Source organism: Papio anubis, chromosome 17, assembly GCF_008728515.1.
Source record: "Papio anubis isolate 15944 chromosome 17, Panubis1.0, whole genome shotgun sequence".
NCBI lineage: Eukaryota > Metazoa > Chordata > Mammalia > Primates > Cercopithecidae > Papio > Papio anubis.
The window spans coordinates 66,615,526-66,631,996 of record NC_044992.1 but is presented as its reverse complement, the minus strand read 5'-3'; the positions used below and the strand labels follow the sequence as shown (position 1 = coordinate 66,631,996).

The window sequence follows — 16,471 nt, the reverse complement described above, 5'->3', positions numbered from 1 at the left end:
GGCCTGGCCTGTCCCACTCGCTGACCATACTGCGGTCGGTGCTGGTGCCCCTTCTTAGGTCCACTGTCCTGGGGCTCAGGACGGCTCACCCACCCCGCCCTCCAGCACCCCTCCCCAGCTCTCGGCTCGTTCCACTGACAGGTGGAGAAATAGGAAGCCACAGCGCCCCAGGCTCTAGTGAGGACAGACCCCTGACTGTCCCCGGACTGGGCGTCACAGGGCGGGGCCCCAGGATGGGCACTTTTGAAAAGGAGGGCAGGGCCTTGCGTGGGTCACCCTCGTGCGTTGAGGTGCATGCAGGGTGTTTAGGACCCAGGGGAAGACCGGGGGCGGCTCCCTGGACAGAGGGAGATTTCGGCTCCCCCCGCCGCCCCCCTCCGCCGCCGGGTGAGCGGCTCAGATGTCCCGGTAGTCGCGGCTCTGGCGCTCCGCACCCTCCGTCTGCGGCAGCGGGGGCTGGCGGCCCCGGCCCCTGCCCGGACCCCTCCCCCAACCTCATGCCTCAGCCCTAACCCCACCGCCCTCCCCTGCGGGGGGCCTTTCTCCGTGTCCCCCGCCCACTCCGTCCACTTCGGGCGCCATGAACGACCAGTACCACCGGGCAGCCCGGGATGGCTACCTGGAGCTCCTCAAGGAGGCCACCCGGAAGGAGCTGAATGCCCCCGACGAGGATGGCATGACCCCAACTCTCTGGGCTGCCTACCACGGCAACCTGGAGTCGCTGCGCCTCATTGTGAGCCGCGGGTGAGTACTCCCCACCCAGCGCCCTTGAGACCCCTGAGACCACCCCAGACTCCCTGGGATCCATCGTCCACCCCTCCTCTGAGCTGCCTCCTTCCCCTGCAGACAGGTGGACCCTTAGACCCTGGCGTTTGTGGGAGAGACACACGTGGAGGGGGACCCAAGCAGAAGCATCTGACACTTGTAACACTTGTGACCTCGATCTGGGGCTAGGAGGGGGAGAAACCGGGATTTGGGGGTTCCTGATTATGGGGGGTTGCTGCAGAGTGAGGGGAAGGTGGGAGAGATCCCCTGGCTGGGGTCCCCCTGAAAGTAAGAGTGAGGGGCTTAATGAGACTCGGAGAGAAGGCTGGGAAGTCTGGAGGGGCCAGCAGTGGGGGCTAGAAAGGGTGAGGTCTTCACTGCCCACTCCGCAGCCTTGGATCCAAAGGGCTTTCCCAGCCAGCACCCACCTTCCCTGGCAGGCTGGTGTCACACAGTGCTTGCCATCACCCTGCTCATTTCGGGGATTTATGGACACTGTCCAGAGCGCCAAATGTCACTGATTCAGCCACCCCATTAACTCTCTCCAAGTCCCTCCCCCACAGCTGGGCATAGCTAAGCAATGGGGAGACTGTGATGTGGTCACCCTGAAGGGGCCTCTCTCCCCTCCCCCTCCCTTTGGAGTTGTCCTAGGGCGAGGGGTGGGCATAGAGTGCAGGTGTCAGCGCCAGGGAAGGGGCCTGGAGGTGGCAGTTAAGCCACCTCCAGGACTAGAGCCATTGACATGGGTTCCTTGGGGCTAAAGGCAAATGACTGTGACCAATTCCCTCAGCCCCAATGGCTTTATAAAGAGGAGTCAGGTTGGTCTGAACACCAGGGCAGCCTGGACAGGATGAGGGGTGGACAGGACACCCCAGGAGGGTTGATATGAAGTCTCAGGTCATGGGAGAGAGGGCTGGGGCCCAGGCACTGGCCTATGGCCTGATCATGTAGTGGGTGCTGGAGACCCCTCCCTCTTGCCCCCTCCTTGGGCTGCTCCTTGGGCCCAGCATCAGGTGGGAGCAGCCTCGAAGCCTGGGCAGCTGAGCCATGTCCCGGGAGGCCAAGGCTGACTGGCCCCTCCTCATCCCAGGAGAGCACACAGTGACACTGTCCCCTGCCATCCCTTCAGAGAGGCTCATGGGAGGAAGGGAGAAGGGGAAGAGGTCTCCCCTTGGGTATGCCAAGCCCCAACTCCTTCAGAGACCAGGATTGGTGTTTGATGGGGTGTGGGTCGGGTGCTGGCAGGCCCTTCCCACACTGGCCTGTAGGACTTGGTGGCCAGGAGGGGAGGCCCAGGAGGGAGTGTGTGAGGAGCTGTTGAGACAAGGGAGTGATTCTTCCCCCAGCCCTGGGGGTTGGCCTCGTGGCCTCATTAGTGCAGGGCAGGGGTGCTGTGCTGGGCCCCCAAGGGAGGGAGAGCTCCGGAGGAGTCTTGGGAGCTTGCCCTGAGGGACACAGTCTGGTGTGAGGGGTGCTTGTGGGGGCTGTCGGGGGTCCCTGGACAGGCTCAAGTGAGACAGCCTTGAAGGGATAACAAAGAGGGGGCAGCCTGGGGAAGGGAGGGCTTCGGAGCGCAGGCAGCTGATTTCCCTCCTCCTCCCCTCCAGTCCTGGCTGCCCCCGCATTCCCCTCCTGGCCCAGGCCAAGGCCCGACACTTCCTCTCACACTCGGGCTTGCCAGGGCTGGCCCTGCTCCCTGCAGACAGGGCCCTGCCTGCTGACACACAAGCCCACACCTCACACACGCTGACCCGGGGCTGGGGCCCGGTACACACCACCCTCCGGTCTGTTCTCTTTTACGGTCACTCGGCACACGCAGCCACACTCACCACCATGCCTGCCTAGAGACCCAGACGCGGCCCTGGCCCCCCAGTGCTCTGGCCAGCTCTGTGCTGGGCCTCATGAATAATTTACTCCCTTCTCTCAGGGCATCAAATATTTATCCCCTGAGATTCCCAGCCCTCAGTTAGCTTGGGGAAGGTCCCGCCCCAGTCCCGCCTTCTCTGACACCCCACCCCCTGCACACCTGGGGCCATTTTCCCCTGGGCTCATCCCTGGGCTCACCTGTTGGGTGGCTCAGGCCTGCAGGTCTCCTGGAGTCGAAGAGGTCTCAGGCCCACGGTCCCTTTGGGGGTTGCTGTGACAGTGGGGGAGCTCCCTTCCCCCCTCCGCTCCCTCCACCTCCATCCCCAGCCAGGACTCCTCACTAGTCCCTCCTCGATGCTTTCCCTGCAGGGGTGACCCGGACAAGTGTGACATCTGGGGCAACACACCCCTGCATCTGGCAGCTTCCAATGGCCACTTGCACTGCCTGTCCTTCCTGGTGTCCTTCGGGGCCAACATCTGGTGCCTAGACAACGACTACCACACGCCGCTGGACATGGCTGCCATGAAAGGCCACATGGAATGCGTGCGCTACCTGGACTCCATCGCGGCCAAGCAGAGCAGCCTCAACCCCAAGCTAGTGGGTAAGCTGAAGGACAAGGCCTTCCGCGAGGCGGAGCGGCGCATCCGCGAGTGCGCCAAGCTGCAGCGCAAGCACCACGAACGCATGGAGCGGCGCTACCGGCGCGAGCTGGCCGAGGGCTCCGACACCCTCAGTTTCTCCAGCCTCACGTCCAGCACCCTGAGCCGCCGGCTGCAGCACCTGGCGCTGGGCAGCCACCTGCCGTACTCGCAGGCCACGCTGCACGGCACGGCCAGGGGCAAGACCAAGATACAGAAGAAGCTGGAGCGGCGCAAGCAGGGCGGCGAAGGCACTTTCAAAGTCTCCGAGGATGGGCGCAAGAGCGCCCGCTCGCTCTCGGGCCTGCAGCTGGGCAACGACGTGATGTTCGTGCGCCAGGGCACCTACGCCAATCCCAAGGAGTGGGGCCGAGCCCCGCTCCGGGACATGTTCCTCTCGGACGAGGACAGTGTCTCCCGTGCCACGCTGGCAGCCGAGCCTGCCCACTCGGAGGTCAGCACCGACTCAGGCCACGACTCCCTCTTTACCCGCCCCGGCCTGGGCACCATGGTGTTCCGGAGAAATTACTTGAGCAGTGGGCTGCACGGACTGGGCCGCGAGGATGGGGGGCTGGACGGGATGGGAGCGCCTCGGGGTCGGCTGCAGAGCTCCCCCAGCCTGGACGATGACAGCCTGGGCAGTGCCAACAGCCTGCAGGACCGCAGCTGTGGGGAGGAGCTGCCCTGGGACGAGCTGGACTTAGGCTTGGACGAGGACCTGGAGCCCGAGACCAGCCCGCTGGAGACCTTTCTGGCCTCTCTGCACATGGAGGACTTTGCCGCCCTCCTGCGGCAGGAGAAGATTGACCTCGAGGCTCTGATGCTGTGCTCTGACCTCGACCTCCGCAGCATCAGCGTCCCCCTGGGGCCCCGAAAGAAGATCTTGGGGGCCGTGAGGAGGCGGCGGCAGGCGATGGAACGCCCGCCGGCCCTGGAGGACACAGAGCTGTGAGTGTCCAGCCTGGTAGGGGGATGGAGGAACAGGAGTTGGAAGGCCCCTGGGGAGGGAGTACAGATCTGCCTATTCAGGAGTAGGGGGTGGGGGCTACTGTATTTCATAAAATCGAAATGGGGCCATCCATGATAAAAGGCCCCCTTATTTTATTTACCACCAGCTCAGAAAAAGAAGTTGCCAATTTAATGATGACCCGAGGCATTCTTATCACAGCTAGTGTAAAGCGCACCTTGATTTTGGGTTCATCAACATGTGGGGAAATGGTCGTCTTAGTGTCAACGAGTTTCAACAGTCACGGGAATCACAGCTGGGGTGTTTTTGAGCCCTCCCACCTCCCAGGTGCTGGGTTGTGCCCTTGAACAAGTTCTCTTGCCTAATCCCTCTAAAAGCCCGTGTGCCCGGACTGTATTGGTGGATTATATCGTTCCCATTTTATAGCGGATGAGCAAGTGGAGGCTCAGACAGTTAGAATAGCTCACCTCAAGGTCCTGCTGCTGCTCAGCATGGAGCTGGGCTTGATCCCTGGTCTGCGTGGCTTTAGAGCCTGGGGTCAAGGTGGCTCCCATGGGATGCAGGGCTTGCAGTCAGCAGGGCCTCTCAGTTGCCCAAGATCTCAGGCAGATTTTTTTTTTTTTTTTTTTTTAAGACAGTTTCCCTCTTGTTGCCCAGGCTGGAGTGCAGTGGCACAATCTCAGTTCACTGCAACCTCCACCTCCCGGGTTCACGCAATTCTCCTGCCTCAGCCTCCTGAGTAGCTGGGATTACAGGGGTGCACTACCATGCCCAGCTAATTTTTGTATTTTTAGTAGAGACGTGGTTTTGCCATGTTGGCCAGGCTTATCTCGAACTCCTGACCTCAGGTGATCTGTCCACTTCGGCCTCCCAAAGTGCTGGGATTACAGGCATGAGCCACCGCGCCCAGCTTTAGGCAGATGTTTTACCTGCTATTCCTGAACTCTGCTATTCCTGAACTCCTGAACCAGGAACATGGGCAAATGCTCCCAAGAGGGCCAGCAGCAGCCCTGGAGGCAGAGTTCACGTTCCAAAGCCCGTCATAGTTGGCCAAGGCCGCTGCCACCATGGTCATGCTGTGGCCAGCCCCTGCCCTGGCCCCTCCCCTGCAGCATCCCACAAGCCCAACAAACGCTGTCCTCATTTCCTCTTAGGTATCTATGGCCTTTATCCTGAGTGGCTGGGGCAGGGAGGGTGTGCGGAGGCAGGCTGGTTTAGAGTTTTGGGGATGGGGAGGTCACCCGTAGGCTGGCGTCCTCCATCCCTGACCATCACCTGCTGAGAGATGGGAAGGCTAAGTTGTCCAGATGGCTGTCCTGGGTGAAAATGATGCCTCTAAAGGACCTCACGTGAAATCTGTTTCTTTCTGTCTCTTCCTCCACAGATAACGGGGGGCTCCTCTCCCCAGACCAAAATGAATTGCAAGTTGCCACAACCTGTGGTGGGGCCTCAAGGTCCTCACAGTCGCCAGCCCTGCAGCCCCCTTCCCCAGGAGCAAGGACCACGTGGGTCGACTCCTTTGAAAGGCTGTCCACACCTTGAAGCAGAGGGTGTAGCCTGGAGGCACCAGAGGGGCAAGAGAATGTCCCCTCCAATTCTGAGGGGTCTCAAAGGCCCTGAGCCACCCATTCTGAGCAGCCCTAAAGGACATGTAGACTTGGGGGAGGCTTACCCCAGAGGGAGGGCAGGGGCATGGAACTGGATGGGAGTGTGGGAGGTGGATGCCGGAGGGCGTGCCTGTCCTGGGTGCCGTGGCCTCTCCCACCCCTCCCCTGATGGTCTTGTTCTCTTGTGCTCAGGCCGGAGACTTGCTCACTTCCTGCATTTTTGTGAAGGGAAGAGTTTGGGCTGCCTCCCCTCTTCCAGTCCACCCCAGAGGGGAAGTTTCTCAGCCAGACTCTTCAGCCAAATGCCCCAACTTTCAGTCTGCACCCATTCTAAGCACAGCCAGCATCCCCTCCTTCAGCCAGTGGCCAAGGCCCGGAGCTGGAGAGCCAGGCTGGGGGTACTGACGCCCTTCCCAGCTCATCCAGGGATGGAGCCTGGCCTGTCTTCCTCCAGCCTCCCGCTTTTTCATTGTGCAGCCTGGCCCCGCCAGGGACCCCAGAGGGCCAGGGCACTAGATGCAAGGTGCTAGACCAACAGGCTGCAGTGTTATAGCCCCCAGGCCTGGCAGGCATGCGCTGGGCCAGAGAAAGGTGTCTGCCAACCTCCTCAGTCTCCCAGGCCTGGGACAGGCAGAACAGGGTGTGGCTGGGTGTTGGGCCTGGGTTGGGTAAGTCCTGCGATATGGACACTGGAGAAAGTGGATAATCTAAACTGCAGATTGTCCCCAGGTCACCAGGGCTGTGTGTGTGCGTGTATGCATGTGTGTGCGTGCATGTGTGTGTACGTGTGTGGTGTGTGTGCGCTTGTGTGTGTGTTCTTGCATACGTGTGCATGCACATGCATGTGTGTGTGCGTGCATGTGTGTGTACGTGTGTGTGCATGTGCGCACATGTTTGTGTTTATGCATGTGTGTGCATGTGTGCGCGCGTTTGTGTGTGTTTATGCATGTGTGTGCATGCGTGCACACGTGTGTGTGTTTATGCGTGTGTGTGTGCATGCGTGCGTGTGTGCGCGCTCACCTTGGGTGTTGTTTGGTAAGTCTCCCTCTTTACCAAAGAGGGGCTGGGCTGCTGGATCGGGGCTAAGGGAGAGCTCGCCTGTGTCCCAGCCCTGTGATGGTGAGACCAGGGGAAAGGCCAGCTCAGAGGGTGGTCAGAGCATGTGTCCTCAGACATGTGCCCCCAGAGCTCTCCAGCCAGACCGAGGTCACAGATATGGGAGAGTCCCTCAGGAGCCCGCTGACATGTGTGTGCCCCTTCGCACCCCATGCAGAGGTGCTCTCCTCCTTTCTCAGCCATGGCCCCCCATCCCTGACCTCAGCTTGGGAAGCAGCTCCTGCTGGGAGCATGGCCACAGCCCCCAGCTCCTCCCGGGGCCCCCTTGGCTGGGGTAGGGGAAAGAGAGCCCTCAAAGGCCTCTTTTCGGTCTGTCCGGGGGTTCCCATTCCCATATACATGCCCAGAGCGGGGGCATGGAGGAGATGGTCCCTGTCCTATTGCAGGACACTGAGGGCTTGGCTGCCTGCCACTGCTATCTGGAGCCCACCGCGCGCTTCTCCCTGTTCTCTGGGCCTGAGCCTGGGGCCACCCCCAAGTGCCGACTTGTTTTTCCCAGAGCCCCAGGTGCTGCCCCTTCTCTCCCATTCCTTGTCCATTTACTGCCGCAGCCCCTCCTGATTCTAGCCAGTGCTGGGGTGGAGCAGGCTCTGTGTGCCCACCACTGTAGCCCGAATCCCTCCTGCAGGCTCATTACCACTTTTGTAGAGAATGTTCTCCACCAGTGTCATGCCTGTGTCTTGTCCTTTAATGCTTTGGGTATGAAGAGTGGGGGGTGGGGGTGGGGCAGGAGGGGTCTTCTCTGTGCTTGTGAGGACTGGGTCCTGGGTCCTGTTCTCTGGAGTGTCTTCGAGCCCCCATGCTATGCATCTTTGAAGAGATCCCTAGGCCTTTACCCTGCTCTCCTAGCTCAGTCCAGAATGAGGAGCTGGTGGAGAGGCAGGGCTGAGAACTAGGGCAGGAGAGTCCCCCTGAGCAAGGAGGATGACTGAGCCTCCAGGCTTGTTGCCAGGGTCTGCAGCTGTGGAGGGCAGGAGGGTGCGTGTTCTCTCTTCCCACCAAGGCCTGCCTGGGCTTTTCCAGAGATGGGCAGAAACGTACTCCAGGAGGCTGCCGCCCATCACCTGGGCTCTGGGCCTCCAGAGGGGTCTCCATGTCCCACATCACCACAGGCAGCTCATGGGCAGCCTGATTTGAAGCCCTGCTTTCTCCCAGGGGTGAGTCCCCTCTGTAAGCTGGTGCCTAGTGGGCTCTGTTTTCTCAGTCATGTCTGAGGAAGGGCCTGGAGTAATCTTGCTCCATTGCCTAAGGCTGCTGGGCAAATTTTTTCTGCCAAAGGGAGTTCAAGACAGTTCCCTTCCCCCAGCATCAATCAGAAAGGTCCCCAGGATGTTGATGCAGCAAAGTTGCCTAGCAACCATCCGGGGGTTCCAAGCCACCTCCCTCCACTTTACAGATGAAAAAACTGAGGCCCACAGAGGGGAAGAGTCAGACCCAAAATGCGAGTCTCTGGCTGCCGCCATGCTGTCCTCACACTCAGGCTGCCAAGCGCACCAACACAACAGGATTCCACCTGCCATGCCCTGGGGGCGCATCTCCGTGTGGCCTCTGCTGGCCATCCTGGTCACTGCACCCACCTCATGAAAGACTCACTGGTCCTTGCCGGGATGGTCCAGAAGAAGACACAGGCGTGAGGAATGACAAGACAGAGAGCCGAGGGGCACTTCACCATCCTGGCAGAGATGAACTGGAGGCAGCGGGATGAGGGGCTCTGTGGGTCAGTGTGGCTCGAGGGCGGAAGCCTGGGGTGCCAGGAGCAGGAGCTGCTCCAGGGAGCCTGTGGGGATGTTCAACACAAGCGAAGAGAAGAACATTATATGGTAGGGACTCAACTTTTGTGACTCGTTTCCCTAAAAGTTTACATCAAGAATAGGGACATTCACGAGGTCAGGAGATGGAGACCATCCTGGTTAACATGGTGAAACCCTGTCTCTACTAAAAATACAAAAAATTAGCCTGCTGTGGTGGCGGGTGCCTGTAGTCCCAGCTACTTGGGAGGCTGAGGCAGGAGAATGGCGTGAACCCGGGAGGCGGAGCTTGCAGTGAGCCGAGATTGCGCCACTGCACTCCAGCCTGGGCGACAGTGAGACTCCATCTCAAAAAAAAAAAAAAAGAAAAAGAAAAAGAAAAAGAAGAACAGGGACATTTTAGCACTTTGGGAGGTAGAGGTGAGTGGATTGTTTGAACCCAGAAGTTCCAGACCAGCCTGGGCAACATGGCAAGACCCTATCTCTACAAAACATTTAAAAATTAACCTGGTTGGTGGTGTGCGCCTGTGGTCCCAGCTACTCAAGAGGCTGAGGTGGGAGGATTGCTTGAGCTGGGGAGGTCAAGGTTGCAGTGAGCTATGATCGCACCATTGTACTCCAATCTGGGCAACAGAATGAAACCCTGTCTCCAAAAAAAAAAGGCCAGGCGTGGTGGCTCATGCCTATAATCCCAGCACTTTGGGAGGCCGAGGCAGGTGGATCACTTGAGGTCAGGAGGTTCAAGACTAGCCTGACCAACATGGTGACACTCCATCTCTACTAAAAACACAAAAATTAGCCAGGTATGGTGGCAGGCACCTGTAATCCCAGCTACTCGGAAGACTGAGGAACGAGAATCTCATGAACCTGAGAGGTGGAGGCTGCAGTGAACCAAGACTGCGCCACTGCACTCCAGCCTGGGCAACAGCAAGACTCAGTCTCAAAAACAAAAAATAAAATAAAATAAGAAGATTAGAATAATTAATGGTTCTCAGCCTTTTGGGATTAGACTCTGGTGAAAATATGGACACTTTTCCTAGAAAAATGCAAATTGTGCACACACACTCATATGCAATTTTGCTCATACCCCAGGTAGCTCATGGAGAGAGGTCTGGTGACCGCATCGGTTAAGAAGCCTTGGTTAGACAGCTGTGAAATGAACACATCCTACATGAGACATGAGATGATCAACTTGCTGGAGGTGGGGTGGTGGAGTGAATCAGAGGCAGAGAGGGCCTCCAGGGGACGTGGCCCAACCCTCTCATTTTACAGACAGGTGACTGAGGCCCAGAGGGGAAGGGGCTGGCCAAAGGTCACTGAGTCGCCAGTGGGCAAAGCAGCACTAGGTTTCCTGATAGTGCCTGCTACCTTCTGTCCCCATGTTATGACCAGTCCCCAACAGCATGGCACCCCGTCCCTCCAGTGTGTGCTCTGTCTGTGACCTTCTCTGAGATTGGCCCAGGTTGTATGGGAGGTGGCAGGACTCAGGGGACAGCCAGATTTGGGCAGCAAAACTGGCTCCACCCTTTTCTAGCTGTGTGGCCTTGGGTAAGTTACCCAGCCTCTCTGAGTCTGTTTCATGATATGTAAAAATAGGTATTATAATAACAGCATGAACCCCATCGGTTATTAGGAGGGTGAAATGATGATGCACAGATAGCACTCAGCGCACTCCCTGGTATTTAGTACGCACCAGTTAATAATGGTCATAGTTGTTGTTGGTCTGAGACTGGCCATGGGGTGTTCCTTGCATTTGTGGTTGGCTGAGCTGCTCAGCAGATGGGTCCTAGGCAATTCCAGGGAGCAATCCTTCCAACCCCCATATGAAAATGCATCCCCCAGCTCCGGCCTCCAATACCACTCTGGCTGGAGCCTTTCCCTACTCTGGAAATGCACGCCCTGGGGCAGTTTCTCCACTGGACCCCAAACGATAGCTGGTGGGTGCCCTGGCGGGTGGGGGAGGGGTGTTCTCATGGAGGAGAGAGGATGGGGGAAACGGTAGCTGCCAGCGATTCCCTGGCCCCCAACATCACTGCCCCATGGGGCTCCCCCACAGGACCAAACCACTCCTCACAGGGTCATTTTTTCGAGCCTCACTACAATGGTCCGAGATAGACCAGGCAGAGGCATCACTGACTAGCCCCATTTTAAACATTCGACAACTGAGGTTCAGGTGGGGGATGGCAAATGACCTGCTAGGAGGTGCATAGGCTGCGATGTACAGTCTGGTCCAAACTACATTGCTCCAGGCTGCTAGAGGCCTTCTCAAAACATGTATCTAGCACCTTCTACATACCAGGTACAGCAAGCCCATGAGAGCGGTCTCATTGACCTGCCTATCTGATAAGGAAACTGCGCTCAGGCAGGTTAAGTCATTTCTCTGAACCTTGGAGTGCAGAATGTCGGGGCTGTGGGATTTGAACCTCAAACTCTGGCTCGTTCCATGGCAGCCCCAGCCTTCTCCCACCCCATTCACCAAACCATCTCTCCAGGCTCTTACCTGGCACAGGGGCTGCCAGGAACAGGCCAGGGACACGGGCTCAACTGGTGGGACATGGGGAGGTGCGGTGGGAGACGGGCAGGACTCGCTGCCTCTCCTCTCCCTCTGTCCCTGGGCACCTCCCTCCTCTGGATACACCACTGCGGCTCTATGCTCGTGTGTGCACATGTGTGCCTGTGCAGCCTGTGTGTGTGTGTGTGTGTGGCACGGGTGGGGACATGTTCATCTCTGTGAGCATGGGGTGGGTGCAGTGGGTCAGAGCTTTCCTGGAAAGTTGTGTTTATTTTTTATTTTGAGACAAAGTCTGGCTCTGTCACCCAGGCTAGAGTGCAATGGCGCCATCTTGGCTCACTGCAACCTCCACCTCCCAGGTTCAAGTGATTCTCCTGCCTCAGCCTCCTGAGTAGCTGGGATTACAGGCACCCCCGCCACCATGCCCAGCTAACTTTTTGTATTTTTTTTTTTTTAACAGAGATGGGGTTTCACCATGTTGGCCAGGCTGGTCTCGAACTCCTGACCTCAAGTGATCCGCCTGCCTTGGCCTCCCAAAGTGTAGGGATTACAGGCGTGAGCCACCGCGCTGGCTGGTTGTGTTTATTTGTGAGCTGAGTGTGTGTCTGTGATTTTGCTCATTTGTCTTTGATTCAGTGCCTCCAAGTTTCCCAGAAGAGGGGTGTGTGTGTGCACGTGTGTGCGGGTGTGCGCCCACAGAGGGCTCCATCGCTTTCATCTGGAGTCTATTTTTAGATTCCTCCTCTTCCCTGGTATCTATCTTTAGGGCCCCGGTTCCTTTAGACTGGAAGATTGAACTTCCTGGACACCCCACCTTCCCTCGCCCCACCCTCACCCTGAACTGGGGGTTTCTACAGAGAGATTCCCTCACCCTCTCTCTGGGTGACTGGCTTGTTGGGGGTCCCAGCCCTGGGGGATAGTGTGGGCTGTAGTGGGAGAAGAACTGATGGGATGGGGCGGAGGCAAGTCTACCTCTTGGGGCACTAGGATACTGAGGGGCCTGGGTGGGCTCTCCCCCTCGGCAGAGGTGTCCAGTTTGAGTGCATAGCTCTGCTACTTCCTGGAAAGGCCAGCTCAACTTTCTAAACCTCAGTGTTTCCATCTGTGAGTGGGGATGATTGAACGCCTCCCCGGCATTGTAGGCCAGTTGTGAGCATGAATGTAAAGCGCTTAGCTCAGGGCTCAATGCCCAGTGGGAGGAGGAGCAGCCCAGGGACCTGGTGGATGGGAATCTGGGGATGGGGAGGGCTCAGTGGGCATCAGCCAGGCCTGGGCAGCCCTGAGCTGGTGTCAGAGAGAACCGAAAGACTGGTTTACCCCAAGCCCCCCTTTCAGCGCCCACCATGGCCTTTGCACAGCCTGTTTAGTATTACAGCACGGGGCTGAAAAGGAGCACCATTCTCCTGGACCCCCAGCCCTCGAGGGAAGACATGGGATAAGAGGAGAGGAAACAGAGCATGTGCATGTTCCGGCTCCTTTCCTGCTGGAAACCAAAACAATTTATCATTGTTATTATCAGTAGCAATATATGCGAGATTTAAATTAAACAACTCAGTGTCACAATCATCACAATCATGTTATATTTGTGATAACACTATGATATAGTGACATCTACCACGAGCATGTGCCCTGCCGTGGCCCACGATATCCACAGTACAGAAATGATGTCATTGCTCTCCCCGGTGATCCGATGACGTGGGTAGCATCACCCTCATCCACTCCAAATCACCCTCTCAGAAAACCGAGGCTCAGAGAGGTTAAAAGACTTACCGAAGGTCACACAGCAGGGACTAGAACCTGGGCGTGTCTGATCCAGAGTCCTGCTCTAGACTCTGTTTTGGGTGCCTTTGCACTGTGCAGGAATCACAGCCTTCACTCCCCTCCCAGCTCTGGCACTGGTCCCACCAGGCCCAACACACATCCTTTGGGCTCATCTACATCCCGAAGCCACTCACACAAGGGACTGTGGTGCTGATCTGACGCAGAGGAGAGACCAGATGGCACAGTGTCTACACTGCTCACAACCCCAGCCCTGGGTTGCCAAGGATCTAACTTGCTATGCAGCTAGGAGAGTAAGCCTGGGGCTCAGTCCTCAGTTTCCCTTCTTGCAAGGTGAGGAGAGGCTGACAGCCCTTGGCGCCTCAGCAAGCCCCTGCCAGCTAGAGGCTGGCTCGCTCCATCCCTCCCGTCCCTCCCCTGCCCTGCCTCGCTGGGCCACTACTAACCTGGCTTCGTCCCCACAGGAAAGCAGCTGCCTGGGAGCACCAGATGCAGGCTTTGGGGTCGCCGCAGAAGGCCAAGGGTCCTGAGAGGTGTGGCTGATGCTGAGATGCTGCAGATGTGGCCCTGCCCTACTGGAGCCAGGGTATCTCAGGGTGCCGGTCCCAACCCCAGCTGGCCAGGATCTGAGCCACAGGCCAGGCCACTTCTCCTGCAGCTTGCCCAGCCCCACCCCTGTGAATAATGCCAGTTGCTTTATGGAGCTGGGCCTCACTCGGGCTTTGATGATTGGGAGGGTGGCATGAATGGAAGAGGTACAAGGAAGGGTTAAAGACTCAGCCACCTAGGCTCGGGGCATAGAGATGGTTAAATTGCTGGCAGGAGGCACCTTCTTAAGCCATCCAGTGCCACCCCTGAGCCCTGGTACCAGCCCTCCATGTCTCCAGACTCATCTGACACTTGGGATTCTCCTCCAGGCCCTGGGCCAGGGTAGGGCCCTTCCCACCACCCTACCCAACCACAACAATAATTAACCCCAGTGAACCCCAACAAATAAAGATCCAAATCACAGAAAGGAGGGATCATCACTGCCCCAGGATGGGGAACTCCAGAGGGCCCAGGAAGGCCAAGCCCTGGCTCATCTGACACATCCTGCCCCACTGTTGTGGCCTGAGTAGGCCCAGATGCCCCCAGTCTGTTGGGGCTGGGGAGGAGGGCACCACCTCCCCATCCAGGTAAGGTTTGGGAAGGCATGTTTGTGTTGACTTTGGACCCGAGTCTTTTCCACCATTGAATACTTTTTCCAACCTTTTACCGCCTTCTTCATTCTCTTGGGCCTGTTCTCCTCATCATTCCATGCGTCTGTCTATTCACATAGTCAGCAAACGCTTACTGAGCACCTACTATGTGCCAAGCACAGCGTGAGGTCTGGGAAGCTGTGTCGTCCAAAGAACAGGAAGGACCTGTCTCTCCACCAAGTCCTATGCTCTTCTCCTTCAGTCAGCCTGTTTCAGCTCACACTAGTCTATCCCTCAGCTGGTAAATACTGAGAACCGGCTGGGTTACAGGGCAGTGTGCTGGGCATGATGGGTGGGTGATATGCACTGGGAAGCAGGCCGATTGGAAGTTATGGAGGAGATTCAGGGAGACATCAGGAAGGCGTGGGAAGGATCCTTGCCTTTTGGAAGCTCACAGTGCAGTTGGTTACAGGGAAGAGGCTGGCTATACACTCCTTTATGTGACTTCTTCTTCCTGGATACACAGAAAGTCCACAGTTCCAAGCTGGCCTGTGGCTGGGACTATATACCTGGATTCTGGCCAGTGGAGTGTGGATGGAAGTGATGTGTGCCATTTCCAGACCTGGACCTAAAACTACCTTCCCATGCTCTCCTTTCCCATCCCCTGGCAATCCTGTGGCAGCCCTGTGTTGGAGGAGGCATCACAGATGTAAGGAACCTGAAATTGGACGGTGATGTGAGCAAGAATAAATCTGTATTGTGTTTGGCCACTGAGATGTTGGGGTTGTTTGTTATAACAGCTAATGTTGGTTATCCTGACTGATACAAGCAGACAGTGCACGCAGGGGAACAGCTTGAATCCTGTGGCTGGATCACAGTGTCCAGGAGTGCTCATTGTGAGGTAATGTGTGACGTCTATACCAATACCACCAATACCACTAGCTGGTAGTGGGTATGAGGTCAGAGGAGGGGAAGGATGAACGGTGAAAGGTGGAGTGCCTGGTACATAGTAGGTGCTCAGTAAAATAGGATGAATGAAATACACGAAAATATTAGAAGAGCTTTGCAGTGGCGGCTGATGTTGCCAGAAACCCAGAGGATGGGTGGAGCTTGCTTGGGGGATAGGAGTAGAGACAGTTACCCTGGGAAGAAAGACGTGGAGGGGAGAAAGGGCAGCACTTATCCGTGGGTCAGAGATCAGTGAGCAGTCACTCCAGCCCAAGCGGGAGGGTATTTGGAGATGGAGCTGGAACTTGGAGGCCTTCAAATGCCAAGCCGAGCAATTTAGACCTTAGGCTCCAGACTACTTTACTTTGATAGCCTAAGATCTAAAAGACCTTATGATTGTCAGAAGTTTGGAGTGGTCTCCAGTGTGGGTGTGCACATCAATCCACTGGGGCACAGGAAGAAAATGGTAAACTCCCATTCACATTTATCTCACTTATTTATTTATTTATTTAGAGATGGAGTCTCGCTCTGTTGCCCAGACTGGAGTGCAGTGGCGCAATCTCAGCTCACTGCAACCTCTGCCTCCCAGGTTCAAGCAGTTCTCCTGCCTCAGCCTCCCAAGTAGCTGGGATTACAGGCGCCCGCCACCACGCTTGGCTAATTTTGTTGTTGTTGTTATATGTTTAGTAGAGACAGGGTTTCACCAGGCTGGTCTCGAATTCCTGACCTTGTGATCTGCCCACCTCAGCCTCCCAAAGTGCTGGGATTACAGGCGTGAACCACCGTGCCTGGCCTATCTCACTTCTTTAAATGTCTGTTTTTTAGTGTCTATGAAGCTACCAAGGCTCAGAGAGGTTGAGTAACTCATGCAAGGTCACACAGCTACTAAGCGTGCCTGACTCCAAAACCCCGCTGTGCTCTTCACATATGCTGAGTCTTGTGCAGACAGATGAGGACTTGGGTGGGGGTAAAGGTAAGTCTAGGGGAGGGTAGCTGGGAGAGTCGGCAGCCCCTGGCTGTTTCTGCCACCGTGGGCAGAAGCTAAGGAGCCTGCCTAGGCCTGCTTACTAGGCCTCCAGGGCCTGTTGGGAAACACGGAAGCAGAGGGCCCCAGTGAGTGCAGGCCTGCCGTCCAAAGCACCTCGTCCCAGGCTTGACAATTCAGCCTCACTTTGTGAGCAGGATCCCGAGGCAGGGATGGGGGTACCAATGGCTAAGAGGTCAGGAAAAGATGACAGAGGGATAGAGAGGAGTTGGGGGCTGTCACTCAGACTCTGGGGGCAGCTGGCAGGGGTAGGTTGGCTGCTCTGCCACCCACCCACACTCATGCCGATCCCATGGCCAAG

The 16,471-nt window shown here is 57.1% G+C and overlaps 1 protein-coding gene across 2 annotated transcripts; it reads left to right on the top strand.

Annotated features, from left to right (window-relative positions):
• Positions 1–390: 390 nt before the first annotated feature.
• USH1G (USH1 protein network component sans) lies at positions 391–6,659 on the top strand. Of its 2 annotated transcripts, XM_003913398.5 has the most exons (3): positions 391–744; positions 3,001–4,218; positions 5,622–6,659. In XM_003913398.5, the coding sequence occupies exons 1-3, from the start codon at positions 581–583 to the stop codon at positions 5,623–5,625; spliced, it is 1,386 nt and encodes a 461-aa protein (XP_003913447.1). In that variant the 5' UTR covers positions 391–580; the 3' UTR covers positions 5,626–6,659. The 2 variants fall into 2 exon arrangements, with proteins under 2 accessions (XP_003913447.1, XP_009189465.1); XM_009191201.2 differs by lacking the exon at positions 5,622–6,659 and having other exon boundaries at positions 3,001–4,222.
• Positions 6,660–16,471: the final 9,812 nt, after the last annotated feature.

Excerpts from the sequence above, each read along its gene's own strand:
- USH1G (XM_003913398.5), top strand. The coding sequence starts at position 581 with ATGAACGACCAGTACCACCGGGCAGCCCGGGATGGCTACCTGGAGCTC. Across the intron at positions 745-3,000 it reads CGCCTCATTGTGAGCCGCGG|GGGTGACCCGGACAAGTGTG; the intron begins GTGAGTACTCCC and ends CTTTCCCTGCAG.